The 16,607-nt window shown below is 41.0% G+C and overlaps 1 protein-coding gene across 1 annotated transcript in view; it reads left to right on the top strand.

Moving 5' to 3' along the window:
• Positions 1-16,607, top strand: part of RAPGEF4 (Rap guanine nucleotide exchange factor 4) — a 980,403-nt gene that overhangs the window by 252,549 nt on the left and 711,247 nt on the right. The window contains exon 4 of the mRNA XM_078681557.1: positions 1,602-1,748. Coding sequence (XP_078537683.1) covers positions 1,602-1,748 — 147 coding nt within the window. The remainder of the gene's footprint in view (positions 1-1,601; positions 1,749-16,607) is intronic.

Below are 16,607 nucleotides of genomic sequence, written 5' to 3'. Positions count from 1 at the left end.
TGCTAGCTTTCCTGCGTGGCCCCTCGGTCCTCCCAACCCCAATTTTATCAATGGATTTCCTTTTCCCCATGATAGTAGGTCAGTAAATGGCAACACTATAGTACTAAACAAAGATGATTCATATAATACCAACGAAATAAACTTGGTAGCAATACTTACAATTCCTTATCAAGGGCACTAGCACGGCAACTAATTAAGTAAAACCCAAGGACGGTTCTTAAAGCTCGGAAAACCAGTAAATGTAAATCTTTAACTCACAGTTTTAAGATGTAACAACCTTCGACCCTTCAAGCCTTGAGTCCCAAAGAGTCTCAGCTAAGAAATGCCGAATCCTGAGGCCAAGCAGTGTTAGCAGTGCTGTGCAGGGGAGCCTGGGAGACCCTGAGCCTGGCTACAACCCCCGGAGTTCAGGAGAACGTACAGCATATCTTGGTCTCTCTACTAACAGCTTCTTTGATGAGGTATTTATTTGGTATCGTCCAAGCCCTTGGGAAGTCTAGTGAGACGAAACACGTGTTGGCTGCGCTATCTGATCGGGCATGTCTTACAAAGAAATAATTTGAATTTATCTGCATATTATATACCGTCTGATATTTATACCATCTATGTTGCTGTCATATTGGGTTGTACCATTTATTGGCTAAGTGATGGATGTTATATGTTGTAATTGTTACTCATAATTGAGTATTTTACATTTATATCTCTAGTATTTTCCTTTCAATATATTGGTATAAAAAATCTTTTTGTAATTCTGCTTTATTTGAATTTGAGTTCTCCAGACAACTATGTAATGTTAAGCTGGGTATCGCTGTTGGCAATTCCCATGTTTACAATTCTTTGCAGCAGAAGTGTCATTTGTTGTAGCATTTCCACCCTTGATTGACCACTTTGTGTGAAAGGTTTGTGCAGGTAGCTTTTTCCACTGCTGCAAATTGTAATAGTTGTTAAACTATAACTCCCATATTTGAGTGGTTTTGAGGTTTTTATCATTAGCTTGTGTCACATTCCAACACCTTAGTATAATGTATCGTTATCATTAGTATAATGTCATCTTCATCACATATATATGATATTTGATCTGCTAATAGAATTTCATTGCTTCCTTATCCATTCCTAATATCAGTACGGTTTGACATAAATCACAAATCCTGAATATCTCACCTTATTCTCCTTTCACATGACACCAAACATATTTAATGATTGCCTACAACATGCCTAATGAAGTGTTTTTGCCCCCTGCTGAAAGTAGTGTCACTCGTAAACAGCCTCTGCAACTATTAATCACCAAATTCTCCATTATGGTCACAACAGAAGGCGAGGGTGCATAAATAATAGAAGACCAAACAACTGTTGTTACCATACAGAAACATTTGAACAATTAGGCTATTAATGCCCTTGTGCTGAAATAAACTCCTCTATAGGCAGCAAAACACTGCAAATGTCTAGGTCTCCTTCATCCCTCATTAAGACTTTCACTGTATGTTGAGCGCAGGCAAGCAACTCTATTATTACCCTCGTTCTAAACTTTTCTGTCGGTTTTGTTAATCTCCGCTTTCTACATAGGCACTAATGGGAATTCATGCCTGTTTTTTTATTTCAAGGATGCTGTCACAATATGCACACTTGGAATTGGAACAGCATTTGGAGAGTCAATTCTTGACAACACTCCCCGCCATGCTACGATTGTTACACGGGAGTATAGTGAGCTTCTCCGTATCGAGCAGAAGGACTTTAAAATATTATGGGAGGTAAGTCTGAAGATGTTCTTGTTTTAGCGCCTATGTGCTGAATATTTGTATTGTCTTTAACTCAGAAGTATTTGAGTCAGTCAATTATTATTTTTTTCAAGATTATCAAAAAGGTGCTTTGACAACCCGATGGTGGTGAGATAAGATCCTAATGTTGCAATTAAAGGTGAGCAATGACATCTTATAGGCATATTTAATATGCAGTGGAAACTTTGTTCTACAAAGCAGGCAGATTTTCAGTGACATTTCTGGAGGATTCACAACCTCCTTTCATTTTTTCAATATTTTAAGAACAAATAATTTTCTTAGATTCAGAGACTGATGGCTGGCCGTCAAAGAGCAGGGTCAAAGGCATCACCTCAAAATAGTTTACAGGGTCAAGTGGTTCATTGGATTCATGCATCCACTTCAGAGATCTATGTTTGATTTTAGCGTCGCAGGTTCAAACTCAACAGATTCTAGTCAAACTTTTAACTTCCAAAGTCAATAAATGAGGATATTTGGACAAAATTTAAACTTGTAACCATCGGAAGACAGAAATATCTCAAGATTAATATTGTGATAAAAAAATATTGTGATGCAGAAATATCGTTGTGAAGAATATCGTTATTGCCAGGTGTGTAATATCGTTGTCTTAGTATTATTTATATAGTTATTAATTTTTCTTAAATACAGTTTGTAATTTTAAGTGATTTAATTTTTTTGTTTAATTGTTAATAGTAATTTACAGTGTAATGAGTTGTTGGGTTGGTAGGGGGTTAGGGTGTGAAGTTAATTAAATTACTTATTAATGAGCTAATTATTAAGTAAGCTTGTGATTGATATTTAATATGTATATTATGTAATATTGATTTAATAAACTTATATGTTTAGATGCAGGTTGCCACGTTTGTAGGGGGATAGGTTGGGAAGTTAATTTGGTAATAATTAATTATTAATTTATCATTTATTATTAATTATATAATGTATTAATAATTATCTAAATTGTGCAATAATCATACATTTTAGTTATATTTTTTTGGCGACTTCTGGGTTTGTAGGGGTATAAGGTGGGAAGTTAATTAAGTTATAATGAATTAACAATGATTTAATTGTTTGTTATTCATTCTTTAATTGATTATGAACTATGCACATTATATAATACTGATTTATTTTCGTTATATTCAAGTTGTGGGTTGCTAGGTTTGTAAGAGTGGAGGGTGGAAAGTTATTAATGTATCTATGTGTAAATTGTGTATTAACAATACATTTTCGTTTTAATTTGGGTGTGGGTTGCTGGGTTTGTAGGGTTGCAGGGTGGGTAATTAAGTGTTAAATAACTATTAATTGCTAACTATGTTATTGATTATCAATTATGTAAATTATGGTATACTCATATGTTTTAATTATATTGTAGATTTGAATTGATAGTTTTGTAGGGGTATAGAGTGGAAAGTTAAGTAAAAATTAAATAGCCTTTATTTGTTAATTGATTCAAATTGAGTACTTGTTTTTTTCCATTTTTATATATATTTTAAGTAGGAATGTTTATATTTGGAGTTTTCCATTTTTTGGAAATAAATAGGGTTATTAAAATATATATTGTGTTTGAAGTGAACTAGCTTACCTACTATTGCTTAGATTGGATTGGTAACAGTAAATGTAACCCCTCTCTAACCCAACACTTTCCCTCCTGTTGTACAGACTGGAGTGGAATTGTAAATCTCCCCCCCCCCCCCAAGTCCAACACATTCCCTACTGTTACATAGACTGGAGTGGAAATAGTAAATTTAGCCCCTCTGAAGTCCAACACTTTCCCTAATGTTGTGCTGTTTGGAGTGGTAATAATAATTGTAAATCTTACCATGCCGAAGTCCTATAGTTTCCCTACTGTTGCACAGACTGGAGTGGGAATGGTAAATGTAACCCCTCCGAAGTCCAACATTTTCCCTACTGGTATTTGGACTGGAGTTGGAATAGTGAATTTAAGCCCTTCAAACTCCAATGCTTTCCCCACTGTTGCACACACTGGAGTGGGAATAGTAAATCTTACCTGTTCGAAGTCCACTGCTTTCTTTACTATTGCGCAGACTTAAGTGGGAATAGTAAATTTAACCACTCTGCAGTCCAACACATTCCCTACTGTTGCATTGACTGGAGTGGGAATAGTAAATGTAACCCCTCCAAAGAACAATGCTTTCCCTACTGTTGCGCTGTTTGTAGTGGTAATCATATATTTAACCCCTCATATGTCCTTCAATTTCTCTATTTCTGCATAAACTGGAGTGGGAATAGCATATCTATTATTCCCAGACTGCAAGCCATTTTCTAATATTGGTTAAATATATTTTATGATTATTTGTTTATAATTTTAATTTTAAAATATTTGTTTATATACATATATATTTATTGTACGTTTTTACAATAGTTTTGTAAATGTGTTTTTCGTTACTTTGCTTTTTTATTTTTTATTTGTTTGGTAATTTAATGTTTTGACATTATATATAAATATGCTTTCTGTTCCATGTATGATAAATATATATATATATATATATATATATATATATATATATATATATATATATATATATATATATATATATATATATATATATACATATATATATATATATATATATATATATATATATACATATATGAAAGAAACAAAAAATTATATAATGTTAAATAATAGTTTTGTTACATTATATATACGTGTGTGTGTGTGTGTGTGTACACATTTAAATATATATATCCAAAGCAACTCCTCCACCTGGAAGAAGCAGAGGCCACACAAAGGGACGGGCTGGGAGCCTTTTAATAGACTGCATAGAAGAATTACAGGCATAATGCATTTCGGCCAGATTTGGCCTTCCTCAGATGCCGTTTCTCGCAGGATACTCTTTACCCTCCATTTTATAAGTGTCCCGCCTTGTTCTCATTGCTAGGAAACCTGCTCCACCCCCAACCATTTGATCGTGCACCAACTGGCTGTTCATTGGAACTACCAGTCCCAGAGTCCTTCATTCAAGGTAAGTGCTACGTGGTGTTTCTTGATTGACAGTCCATGTGGAATTACAGCAGTATGCGGGGCAACCCACGGTGTGGTCGGATGTTTGAGCCCTGATTGGTGCAATGTCTTGAGACTCCCTAGGGTCCCCTCAACGCTCCAGCCTGCTGGTTCGAGTGTCCACCGGGCAGGGGTAGGGATTACAATGTATCCCATCCGAAGTGAAGTCACGACCAGCCTCGCATCCGCCCTTGCTTTCCCTCTAACTGTAAGGCGGGCCTGGGTCAAACGATCCCTCGGAAAACAAACAAGCTGCTGCCGCAGCGCGCCAGTGATGCACATGCCAACTTTTCAGAGGGGGCCTCTGTTAGTGTGCCTCTGGCTGCACGCAAAAATGTCCAAAGCAACTCCTCCACCTGGAAGAAGCAGAGGCCACACGAAGGGACGGGCTGGGAGCCTTTTAATAGACTACACAGAAGAATTACAAGCATAATGCATTTTGGCCGGATTTGGCCTTCCTCAGATGCCGTTTCTCGCAGGATACTCTTTACCCTCCGTTTTATAAGTGTCTCGCCTTGTTCTTGTTGCTAGGAAACCTGCTCCACCCTCAACCATTTGATCGTGCACCAACTGATTGTTCATTGGAACTACCAGTCCCAGAATCCTTCATTCAAGGTAAGTGCTACGTGGTGTTTCTTGATTGACAGTCCATGTGGAATTACAGCAGTATGCGGGGCAATCCACGGTGTGGTCTGATGTTTGAGCCCTGATTGGTGCAATGTCTTGAGACTCCCTCGGGTACCCTCAATGCTCCAGGCTGCTGGTTCGAGTGTCCACCGGGCAGGGGAAGGGATTACAATGTATCCCATCCGAAGTGAAGTCACGACCAGCCTTGCATCGCCCTTGCTTTCCCTCTAACTGTAAGGTGGGCCTGGGTCAAACAATGCCTCGGAAAACAAACAAGCTGCTGCCGCGGCGCATCAGTGATGCCCAGGCCAACTTTTCGGAGGGGGGCCTCTGTTAGCGTGCCTCTGGCTGCACGCAAAAATGTCCAAAGCAACTCCTCCACCTGGAAGAAGCAAAGGCCACATTAAGGGACGGGCTGGGAGCCTTTTAATAGACTGCACAGAAGAATTACAGGCACAATGCATTTCGGCCGGATTTGGCCTTCCTCAGATGCCATTTCTCGCAGGACACTCTTTACCCTCCGTTTCATAAGTGTCTCGCCTTGTTCTCGTTGTTAGGAAACCTGCTCCACCCCCAACCATGTGATTGTGAACCAACTGGCTGTTCATTGGAACTACCAGTCCCAGAATCCTTCATTCAAGGTAAGTGCTATGTGGTGTTTCTTGATTGACAGTCGATGTGGAATTACAGCAGTATGCGGGGCAACCCACGGTGTGGTCTGATGTTTGAGCCCTGATTGGTGCAATGTCTTGAGACTCCCTCGGGTCCCCTCAACACTCCAGCCTGCTGGTTCGAGTGTCCACCGGGCAGGGGAAGGGATTACAATGTATCCCATCCGAAGTGAAGTCACGACCTGCCTCGCAGCCGCCCTTGCTTTCCCTCTAACTGTAAGGCGGGCCTGGGTCAACCGATCCCTCGGAAAACAAATAAGCAGCTGCCGCAGCGCGTAAGTGATGCCCAGGCCAACTTTTCGGAGGGGGGCCTCTGTTAGCGTGCCTCTGGCTGCACGCAAAAATGTCCAAAGCAACTCCTCCACCTGGAAGAAGCAAAGGCCACATGAAGGGACGGGCTGGGAGCATTTTAATAGACTGCACAGAAGAATTACAGGCATAATGCATTTCGGCTGGATTTGGCCTTCCTCAGAAGCTGTTTCTCGCAGGATACTCTTCACCCTCCGTTTTATAAGTGTCTCGCCTTGTTCTCATTGCTAGGAAACCTGCTCCACCCCCAACCATGTGATCATGCACCAACTGGCTATTCATTGGAACTACCAGTCCCAGAATCCTTCATTCAAGGTAAGTGCTACGTGGTGTTTCTTGATTGACAGTCCATGTGGAATTATAGCAGTATGGGGGGCAACCCACGGTGTGGTCTGATGTTTGAGCCCTGATTGGTGCAATGTCTTGAGACTCCCTCGGGTCCCCACAATGCTCCAGCCTGCTTGTTCGAGTGTCCACCAGGCAGGGGTAGGGATTACAATGTATCCCATCCGAAGTGAAGTCACGACCTGCCTCGCAGCCGCCCTTGCTTTCCCTCGAACTGTAAGGCGGGCCTGGGTCAACCGATCCCTCGGAAAACAAACAAGCTGCTGCCGCAGCATGCCAGTGATACCCAGGCCAACTTTTCGGCGCGGGGCCTCTGTTAGCATGCCTCTGGCTGCACGCAAAAATGTCCAAAGCAACTCCTCCACCTGGAAGAAGCAAAGGCCACATGAAGGGACGGGCTGGGAGCCGTTTAATAGACTGCACAGAAGAATTACAGGCATAATGCATTTTTGCCGGATTTGGCCTTCCTCAGATGCCGTTTCTCGCAGGACACTCTTTACCCTCTGTTTTATAAGTGTCTCGCCTTGTTCTCGTTGTTAGGAAACCTGCTCTACCCCCAACCATGTGATTGTGCACCAACTGGCTGTTCATTGGAACTACCAGTCCCATAATCCTTCATTCAAGGTAAGTGCTACGTGGTGTTTCTTGATTGACAGTCCATGTGGAATTACAGCAGTATGCGGGGCAATCCACGGTGTGGTCTGATGTTTGAGCCCTGATTGGTGCAATGTCTTGAGACTCCCTCGGGTCCCCACAACGCTCCAGCCTGCTTGTTCGAGTGTCCACCAGGCAGGGGTAGGGATTACAATGTATCCCATCCGAAGAGACGTCACAACCTGCCTCGCAGCCGCCCTTGCTTTCCCTCGAACTGTAAGGCGGGCCTGGGTCAACCGATCCCTCGGAAAACAAACAAGCTGCTGCCGCAGCACGCCAGTGATGCCCAGGCCAACTTTTTGGCGCGGGCCTCTGTTAGCGTGCCTCTGGCTGCACGCAAAAATGTCCAAAGCGACTCCTCCACCTGGAAGAAGCAAAGGCCACATGAAGGGACGGGCTGGGAGCCTTTTAATAGACTGCACAGAAGAATTACAGGCATAATGCATTTTGGCCGGATTTGGCCTTCCTCAGATGCCGTTTCTCGCAGGACACTCTTTACCCTCTGTTTTATAAGTGGCTCGCCTTGTTCTTGTTGTTAGGAAACCTGCTCTACCCCCAAACATGTGATTGTGCACCAACTGGCTGTTCATTGGAACTACCTGTCCCAGAATCCCTCATTCAAGGTAAGTGCTACGTGGTGTTTCTTGATTGACAGTCCATGTGGAATTACAGCAGTATGCGGGGCAATCCACGGTGTGGTCTGATGTTTGAGCCCTGATTGGTGCAATGTCTTGAGACTCCCTCGGGTCCCCTCAACGCTCCAGCCTGCTGGATATATATACATGTATTTATGTATCTCCTACGAGCAATACAGCCTCAGTATTCTGAAACTTGGGCAAAGTGATCCTGGGCACGAACAAGGGTTTGACCTCGCCAATTATAACTGGATGCGGTTTAAAAACTGAGGTGTGATCTCGCTCCAATTTTGTTCAATCTCTTTATTTCAGATCTGAGTAAAACATTGGATGAGGCGCACTCTCCAAAATTGGGACGACAACTGAGGACGTCACTCCAATATGCAGATGACATAGTCCTCATGAATGTAACCTCGATTGGTTTACAAAACCTGCTGAATGCTTTAGCTCTCTACTCCGTAACAAATTGAATGATAGTAATTTAGAAAAAACTAAAATAGTTATCTTGAGAAATAGCCACAAGAAGGGAAAATGGTCCCTGGTAGGCAACTTGGTAGAAAGGAGTTCCAGCTATAAATATATAGGGGTCTGGCTTCACTCCCCCACACTCCACCTAAACACACTAAAGTCACGCCTAGCCTCCATTATCACCGTTTTTCAAAATATACACAATAAAATGGAGCCTCAGGACTCGGTGACCTCCTTTGAGCCGACGGTGAGTGGGGATTCTGTGTAATACCCTAACGGCCCATAACTATCTCTGGAGGTGGACTGGGCTTGCCCCTGTTACCATAGGGCTTTCTCCTTTCACGAGACAAATACTGATTCCCGACCGCGCCTGACCTCAACATGGCACCCATGCTGCTTTTGCTTCTGGCAGGACTTTTCGGCTCTCTCCAAATCGTGACCTCCTCCCTAGATCATCATGGCATCTCCTGGTCGACCATAATCTCTATCAAGGGAACTGGCCTGTCCTTAACAACAAGGGACTTGAACAACACTCCGCGCCTGACCCTAAAATGGCTGCCACTGATCCCACCTAGTCAAGAACAAGTCTTGCGGTTGAAAACTCTCTGCCTTCGAGTCACAGTGATCAACAACCTCGACCTACCTGACTTAAAGAGGGTAGCCAAGCTACATATCCTCTCATACCCCCTCGCCATCTCCACTCACCCGCACATGGACTCAAGTCTTTTGTTCGCCTCCTGATCCTCACCCTAAGCCGGCGGGGTCCGAACCGCATGGCCGATCCCCCGTGGAGCTGCTCCGACAGCTAAAGGGGAGACTGGCTCTGGCACACCGCTTTGGCCGTCACCTACCCAGTCGGTCTTTGGACATTTGTCTCGTCTTCTCGGCTGCTGTCTCCTTCCTTTGGACTCCCAACTCTTCCTGATCTGTTAGATCCTGACTCTCGTTTCACTAATAACCCCTGTATTGAATATGTACTCATTCTGTTATTAATGTGAAATCTCTGTAATTTGTAACAAACTATTTCCTTATGTAAAGCGCTCTGATACCTCTGGGTCTAACCAGCGCAATATAAAACTCATAAATAAATAAAATAAATAAATAAATACACCAACCTGGAACCCAATGTTGGCTGCAATTAAGGGAAAACTGATCCCAACATTAGCCTATGTCAGTAGCCTTCCCGGAAAAGCTAAATTAATTCTTGATCAACTCCCACAGTAAGGTCTTCTGTCTCATATTCTATCTTTTGCACAACAAAGCTCCTTTCTTTAGTATTAGTCATCTTTAAGAGTGGGCGCTCCCGGCACTGTAAAATCACTCATCTAGAAGTAGATTCAGGACAACAGCAAAACGAACTTCTGGGCCAATGCCAGAAATGAGGCCTTAGAGGCGCTGGACTCATATCACCTCTGGGAAGCAACTTTATCTCATACTGCTTTCAAACAGGCAATGAATAAACAAACAAAATGATTGTTGTGGGCACAGGATAAGGAGCAGTTAAAAAAGCGCAAGCATGCGTGGCTCTGTATAAATACATGCAAATGGTCAACGCCACAGAGCTATCTTTTCAAAACAATTAAAGGCTCTCACAAATCAAGGTTTTTAGCACTGAGGCTTCGCCTAACACCAACAAGTGGTGTACTGCCACCATGGGCCCCATAACTAAGTTTGACAGTATGGAGATTGTGTCTACTAGAAACCTTCATGCACATATTATGCACATGCCCCACTCTGCTATACGCACATAGAAAGCTCTTGCGTAACATCTTCAACATTCACGGAATAAGAACATGTCATCATGCCCTTTGTCTCCAAGGCTCTAGTGCTCAGGTGATAGTCTGCCTGGCAAAGTTGATGATCATCACAGAGAAACTTCTCAAAGCTGGAATATAATTGACCTTGAAGAGCATATTGCTTCCAGCATCTGCCTTGAACTAAGTTCAGAAGAGCCTTGGACACCCTATCAGATGCTGAAGTTGATGGAAAAAAGAAGCAAAAATTGAACCACTAGCATATATAACATGTTTGCCGTGCAACTTGAACTGAATCCACCATGACATCTGAGTGTTTCTTCTGATTGCCTCAAGAGCCAAAGAATTGGCCATCAGGCATTCCTTGCTGCACTTTCTAAGCATTGTTTCTTTTATCTTGTATGCCTGGCTATTGCCCACTGGGGACAAAAGAACAACAGCTCTGATCTTACTCAAGCGCACTTATAGAAGAGCCGAGTGCAACAGGGACCTTTATGCATGTTTAGCTGCTTTTTTTAAGCATGCCACGCCCCATGCACGTCTCTGCTTAAATATGGACAATGATGAATTGGACCATTGGAATTGGTGTGCACTCCCTGAATAATAATTCTGGATGACTTTGATATAACACAGTATTTTGTTATGTTTTAAAGAGTGTCCTTGACTGTGCATTCGATTTTTATTCGTTTTCAAATTCGCTAGTTGCACTTTGTAAGCTCTGCTCCTTTTATCATGCACATTTTTCACTATTATGGACAGTGCTGAAATGGATTCTCGGCACCCGTAGAGATTTTTGGAATTATGGCATTGGATGACCTTGATAGTTCAGAGTTTTGCTTATTTTGTCATTGCACGTCCTAAGTGTGTTCTTTGACCACGCACATATCTTTTATATTTGCTATTTGCTATTTTCTTCCTTTTCTCTTCTATTTTATCGTGTAATGCTTTTAATTAACTGTATCATGATTAATAAATTACATTACATTATATGTAGTATTAAATATTAGTGAGAGATATTAATTAACATTATATTAATGGTATATATTAAAATATTTAAGATTTACTACTTTAAACTATATATATATATAAGCACCAAGGGACTCCTCATGGTTAATTTCGTGCCCTACAAACACCCTGTTAGGTTGTGGAAGGATATCTCCTTTGGAGGTGAAAAGAGCACCATTTTAAAATTCTCACAACCCTGTCTGCCCACCTAAGAATTTTTAAAATTTACAAATGATTGTACACACTCCCCTTGCCAAAACTTCCACTCACTCCTCTTCCACTCTACTATATACACTGCACAATTGTTTCTAAGTCGTTTCATTTGTTTTTGTGGAGGGTTGAGAAAACACGTGATCATACATGCATCTAACATGAGTTGGCACGATAAATGGTATCATCACTTCCCAATATAGTTTTTTTCCACAGATCAACGTAACGTTAACATTTTCTTTTCTGCACTGATATTTATAGTGGCACTAAAGCAAAATGACATTTCAGATTTAGTAACATACCCCCATAAATCCATTTATCAAGAAATAACCGTCTTCAAATCTTTAAAAAATAATTTGTAAGCAGCATAAATAGTGCCACAGTACCCAGGGACTTTTAGAAGAACTACTGTAATCCTCTAAGTAGAGCTCATAAGAACCAGTCAATCTCTGCTGTAAATGTCTGGTAATTGCATGAAAAATACGGATTAAAACGTGACTTTAAAGTCTCCAATAGTGATAATTCATTGTGTTAGCCACACAGTTTTATACAAAAACACATTGTGCAAAATCAAGTTGAAAGTTTTCTGAAGTGCTTCCACTCTAAAATGACGCCATGCTTTGTGCCATTCATCTGAGTCACACTGTGCATCATGGAGGTAGCTGTTCTGGGAAGATTACAGATTAGGAGAGAATTTCTTTGGCTAAACAGGTGATAGTTGAATTTGATAACTACATGTGCCCATTCCAGTAAGAAAGCTCCCCATTTGGGTAATTGGCAAAGACCTTGAAGCTACCAAAGGCACTGGAATGGTCCCTCTTTAGGGCATACTGTGTTTCATGTTGGATGGGTCCAAGGTTTCGGCAACTCAAGATCTTGTCCTGCATAAGTTACAGCTGCCCTCTTTTTTATCATGTGGTGCTGTGAGCTTCCTTCCAGGAGTATAGAATATATTTCTTAGGACAAAGATATTACTAATTACCAAGATTCCAGACCTTTCCATTACTTTCACCACAAGATTAGTACTCGGCAGAGTCACCACTATAACTGAACTCAATTCAAGATTGATACATTCCTTGCAGTTTGTCAGGAATTCCCAATCAAAGATGGTACTTTCTTCACTTTGCTGAAGTCACTTCCTGCCTAGATCATGTGCAGGGTGGCCTGACCATGAAAAGGATACATCGCATCAAATGCACAAAATATTGATCACTACTTTCATCATCCCATTGTTACTGATTATTGCTCCTACTTTTGTATTCAGAATTCATTGTCGCTGTGAACCTTTCACATCCTTTGTTCGTGAGGTGGCATCATGGCTACAGGGAGGACTCGCCCATTCATCTGGCAGTCTAAGAAGAGCAAGAAGGAGTATCCATTCCATCTGACTCTTTGTTACATAAAATAGGACAGTTAATACAATACTGGCGCTCTACCTACCCAAACATAGTCTCAGATTTAGCAGATTAGGCTGATGCGCAAAAAGAAATATATTTGCATAACATAATTTGTGCGGTCATTCTGACCAGCATTATTTGTTCTCTGTTAAGTCTTAAGTGAAATGGGTGGGACTAGCAGCAATATTACAGGCCAAAGATGGAGCAACCCCTATTGGGCCAATTTTGATTATTGCATAATGTGGGATTATGATTTTGATTAAAAGTAAATGTTTGCACTTAAAACTTGAGTGAATTGCTTTTGCAAAGTGGACATAAAAAGGAATGGGTGAAACTGATTTTCCTCAGCTGTGGTCCCTCTTTCACAGGTGTGTCAATTAGTCATGTATAGCTTCATTTTGGTCCCAATTTTATATTTGAAAAGTAGAAATGTGCTGTATTACTTTCATGATATATGTATATATATGTGGTTGTTGGGAATGGCCCTTTTTGCTGGGTTACCCTAAACATTTTGCCTTCCTGCTCCTCTTTATGCTGACTGACCTCTTTCTGTTGACTTGAGGACTCTGAACAATTTACCACTGCTAATCAGTGGTAATGTGCATGTGCAGTTGTTATAAACATTCATACAATTTCTGTGCTCATTCAATTGATTTGCCAAATGTGTCGGTCTCATTCAGTGTTTGTTGTGTCCTTGAAGTTCAAAAAATGGAAATAACATATTCCCATTTCATCCCTTTTCCTTCACATCCATATAGTCTTGTATGGTGACAAGAATGCCAAATCAACTGAAGGCGCATTGAAATTGTACGAACATTTATAATAACTGCAGTGTTCACAAGAAAGATGTCTGTGATGTTAAGATTACATTGCAGTTTAAGAACGAACAGTTAGGGTTACTTTCAATGTACACTTTAATTATATGATCTTAAAAGACTGAGAAAGAACAAAACAGTCTGTGATTGGTGTATAAAAACACGTGGTCATTTTTAAATCAGGGATTGCTTTTTTCGTTGAACAAGGCTCAGCACGAGCCAAAACGCATCAGGAGGATTAATAAACAAGCCACTGCTGTGTGCTTATGGGGAATAAAGAGCATGTGGTTTCTCCAAGACTGCCGTGGCGAAGTTCTTATAGAGGGGAATACTGTTTGAGATATTAGCGGGGGCTCTGTCCACATATCGCCGAGGCAGCCCTGCCAGGGTCTGGGACTTCAAAGCAGAGGGTTTGCTTGTTGGGAAATACAAAAATATATTATATATATAAATATATGTGTATATAGATATATATATATACACACACACACACATACACACCCTCATATATACATATCTTTTGCTCAGTTCCATGAGCAACAAAATGTCTGCTTTTTTGGCCTGTCAGTAGGAATCAGGGATTGTTCTTACCTAGCGGTTTGTCTAGAATGCATTATAAAATGCGCTTGGATGTATCCATAAGTGCACATGTCGTTCTTCATATAATTCCCAAATACATTAGCAAATTGATGGTCTCTAAGAGTGGTATTACCCACCAAACCAGTGTTGCCTTTAGCACTTTTCTGACAGACTCAGCAGAGAAGCAGTTCTCACCCGGTATCCATGACAAACACCCTATGACAGAGGCAAATCCAAATGTAGGCCCCAGTTTAGCAACACTTGGTGAGTGTGAAGATGTGTTTAGTGCAACATCACTTACTCATTCAACAGAAGAGTTCTGCCTCCTACCCACCACATGATCTTTTCACTCCACTTACCTCGATGGTCCGTGCTGCACTGCCCATGTTCATTTTTGGTTGCAGTTGCCGAGTACATCCAGGCTGTTTGCTTAGTTAACGCCAAAGGGAAAGGGTCAAGAAGACAAAACAACACCAGAATTCCTCTAGGCAGGGAATGAAAATGTATAAAGTCTAGACAGTGCAAAAAGCATAAAACAAACTTGTATACAAAAATATCAAATGTATTGACCCTACTCACATATAAATTCAAAATGCATACAAGACAAAAGACACACTAGATGCAAAACTTTAATGAATTGCATCAAGATAAAAACGTGCACATATATATATATATATATATTCTCAGCACTTTCCATCACACATCATCAAATGGTGGATCCATATATATATTTTACATTTCTAAAATTAACCTTGGCAAGGAATGTGGTAATTATATTTGTTGATGCGTTTCGGTGGGTAAAATTTATAATGACCACCTTCTTCAGGACAAAATAAAAAATAAATATTTAAATCCTATGATTTGTAGATTTCACAGTTTTTTGCATTTCACACACTGGTGTTTCTATTTTTAATTTGCCATTCCAATGTGGCAATGTGTCAGGTTAGAATGGTAAATAAAATGACTACTATGTGTCACGATACAGACACAGATCCGCGTCGTGACGCTTGTGTGTGCATACATAACAACACATACACATGCAACCCGGACACCTTGGGATGAGTTTCCTTTAGTAGAAAACCCATCACAAGTTTGCTGGTCTTATGTGTGCATGAGTCATAAATGCATAGGCAGGCAGTTTAGCGCAGCCTTTTATAGCAGAGACTTATCAACTTCTCCAGTACTTATTCTCTTTGTCACTATTTTTCTATCTTTGTTTTCTTCCTTCTATCATTCTTTTCTGCCTTTCTGTCTATTGCTCTTAGTGAAGAAAAGTAAGTTCCTTCCAGCCTCCAAAAATGAGGCTAATCGATGTTTACATGTGTACAAGTTTACTATCCCCACTTCCAACATTTGGATCAATAGCACGACTGTATTGTTTTTTTTAAAGTTTTTTTTCTTTACTTCTCCTTTCTTTTCATAGCCGTACAATATTCCACCATGTACAGTAGTGATGAATAAAAGCGCGTTCAATGGTCGGCAAACAAAGAACCAATGCATGCACTGCAGAAATAATACAATAGCATCTCAGTTATCTGGTACATACAGTCTCGTGCAACTGTATTGTTAGTGGAAATGCCAGTGCTGGCGGTCGTTGGGTTTCCTTTGCTACGAGTTGTATACCATGAGCTGCAATCTGCCTTGACATTTACCCACTACAACAATCAACACCATTATTTCTATTATTTCTCAACATTTGCTTTATTTTTGATGTGATGGCATTAATGGGCAAAAATGGCTCAGTGGCCTGATTTCTTATTATGAGCCCAATCAGGATTCATTGGCATTCAGCAGTTTGTGTAGAAGGGATGAAGTGGAGGGGAAATCCACCCCCTGCCACTGAGAGCCTTGATTTCGTACGCCATTTGCATCTATCCACAGTGCTAATACCATCTAAATACGTTTTTTTTTTATTGTAGGCACCGTCCACTGCACTAGTATGCAGTGCCTCTATGGCGTGCAAAATTACTGTGAAGCCATAGTCCACATACATATGTTGTGTAAAAGAAAACCTAATAAATTGAGAGCAATGCGCCTCGTGTTATTGTTTCGCGATGTGAGCTTCCAGTTTGAGGAAGCTGATCAGGTACAAAGCATCTCAGAAGCTTTTGTGGGACCAGGGGCCAAATATTTTCTGGGATCCTTGTGAGTTTCCCAAGTTGTGACCTGTTATAACGAAAACCATCTAAAGTTATGCAGCATTAGCTGCAAGATACAGGAAGAGGTCTGGACTGCTTTTTATTATGTAAATAGATACTGAAACAGAAGTGCGGGACTCTCAATAAGTGCAGGGCCTGGAGCAGTGAGCCCTGGCTTCTCTCCCTTGTGACTGACCTGACTC

Source organism: Lissotriton helveticus, chromosome 3_1 (assembly GCF_964261635.1).
Source record: "Lissotriton helveticus chromosome 3_1, aLisHel1.1, whole genome shotgun sequence".
In the NCBI taxonomy this organism is placed as follows: Eukaryota; Metazoa; Chordata; class Amphibia; order Caudata; family Salamandridae; genus Lissotriton; species Lissotriton helveticus.
This window is presented reverse-complemented; position numbering and strand designations above follow the sequence as displayed.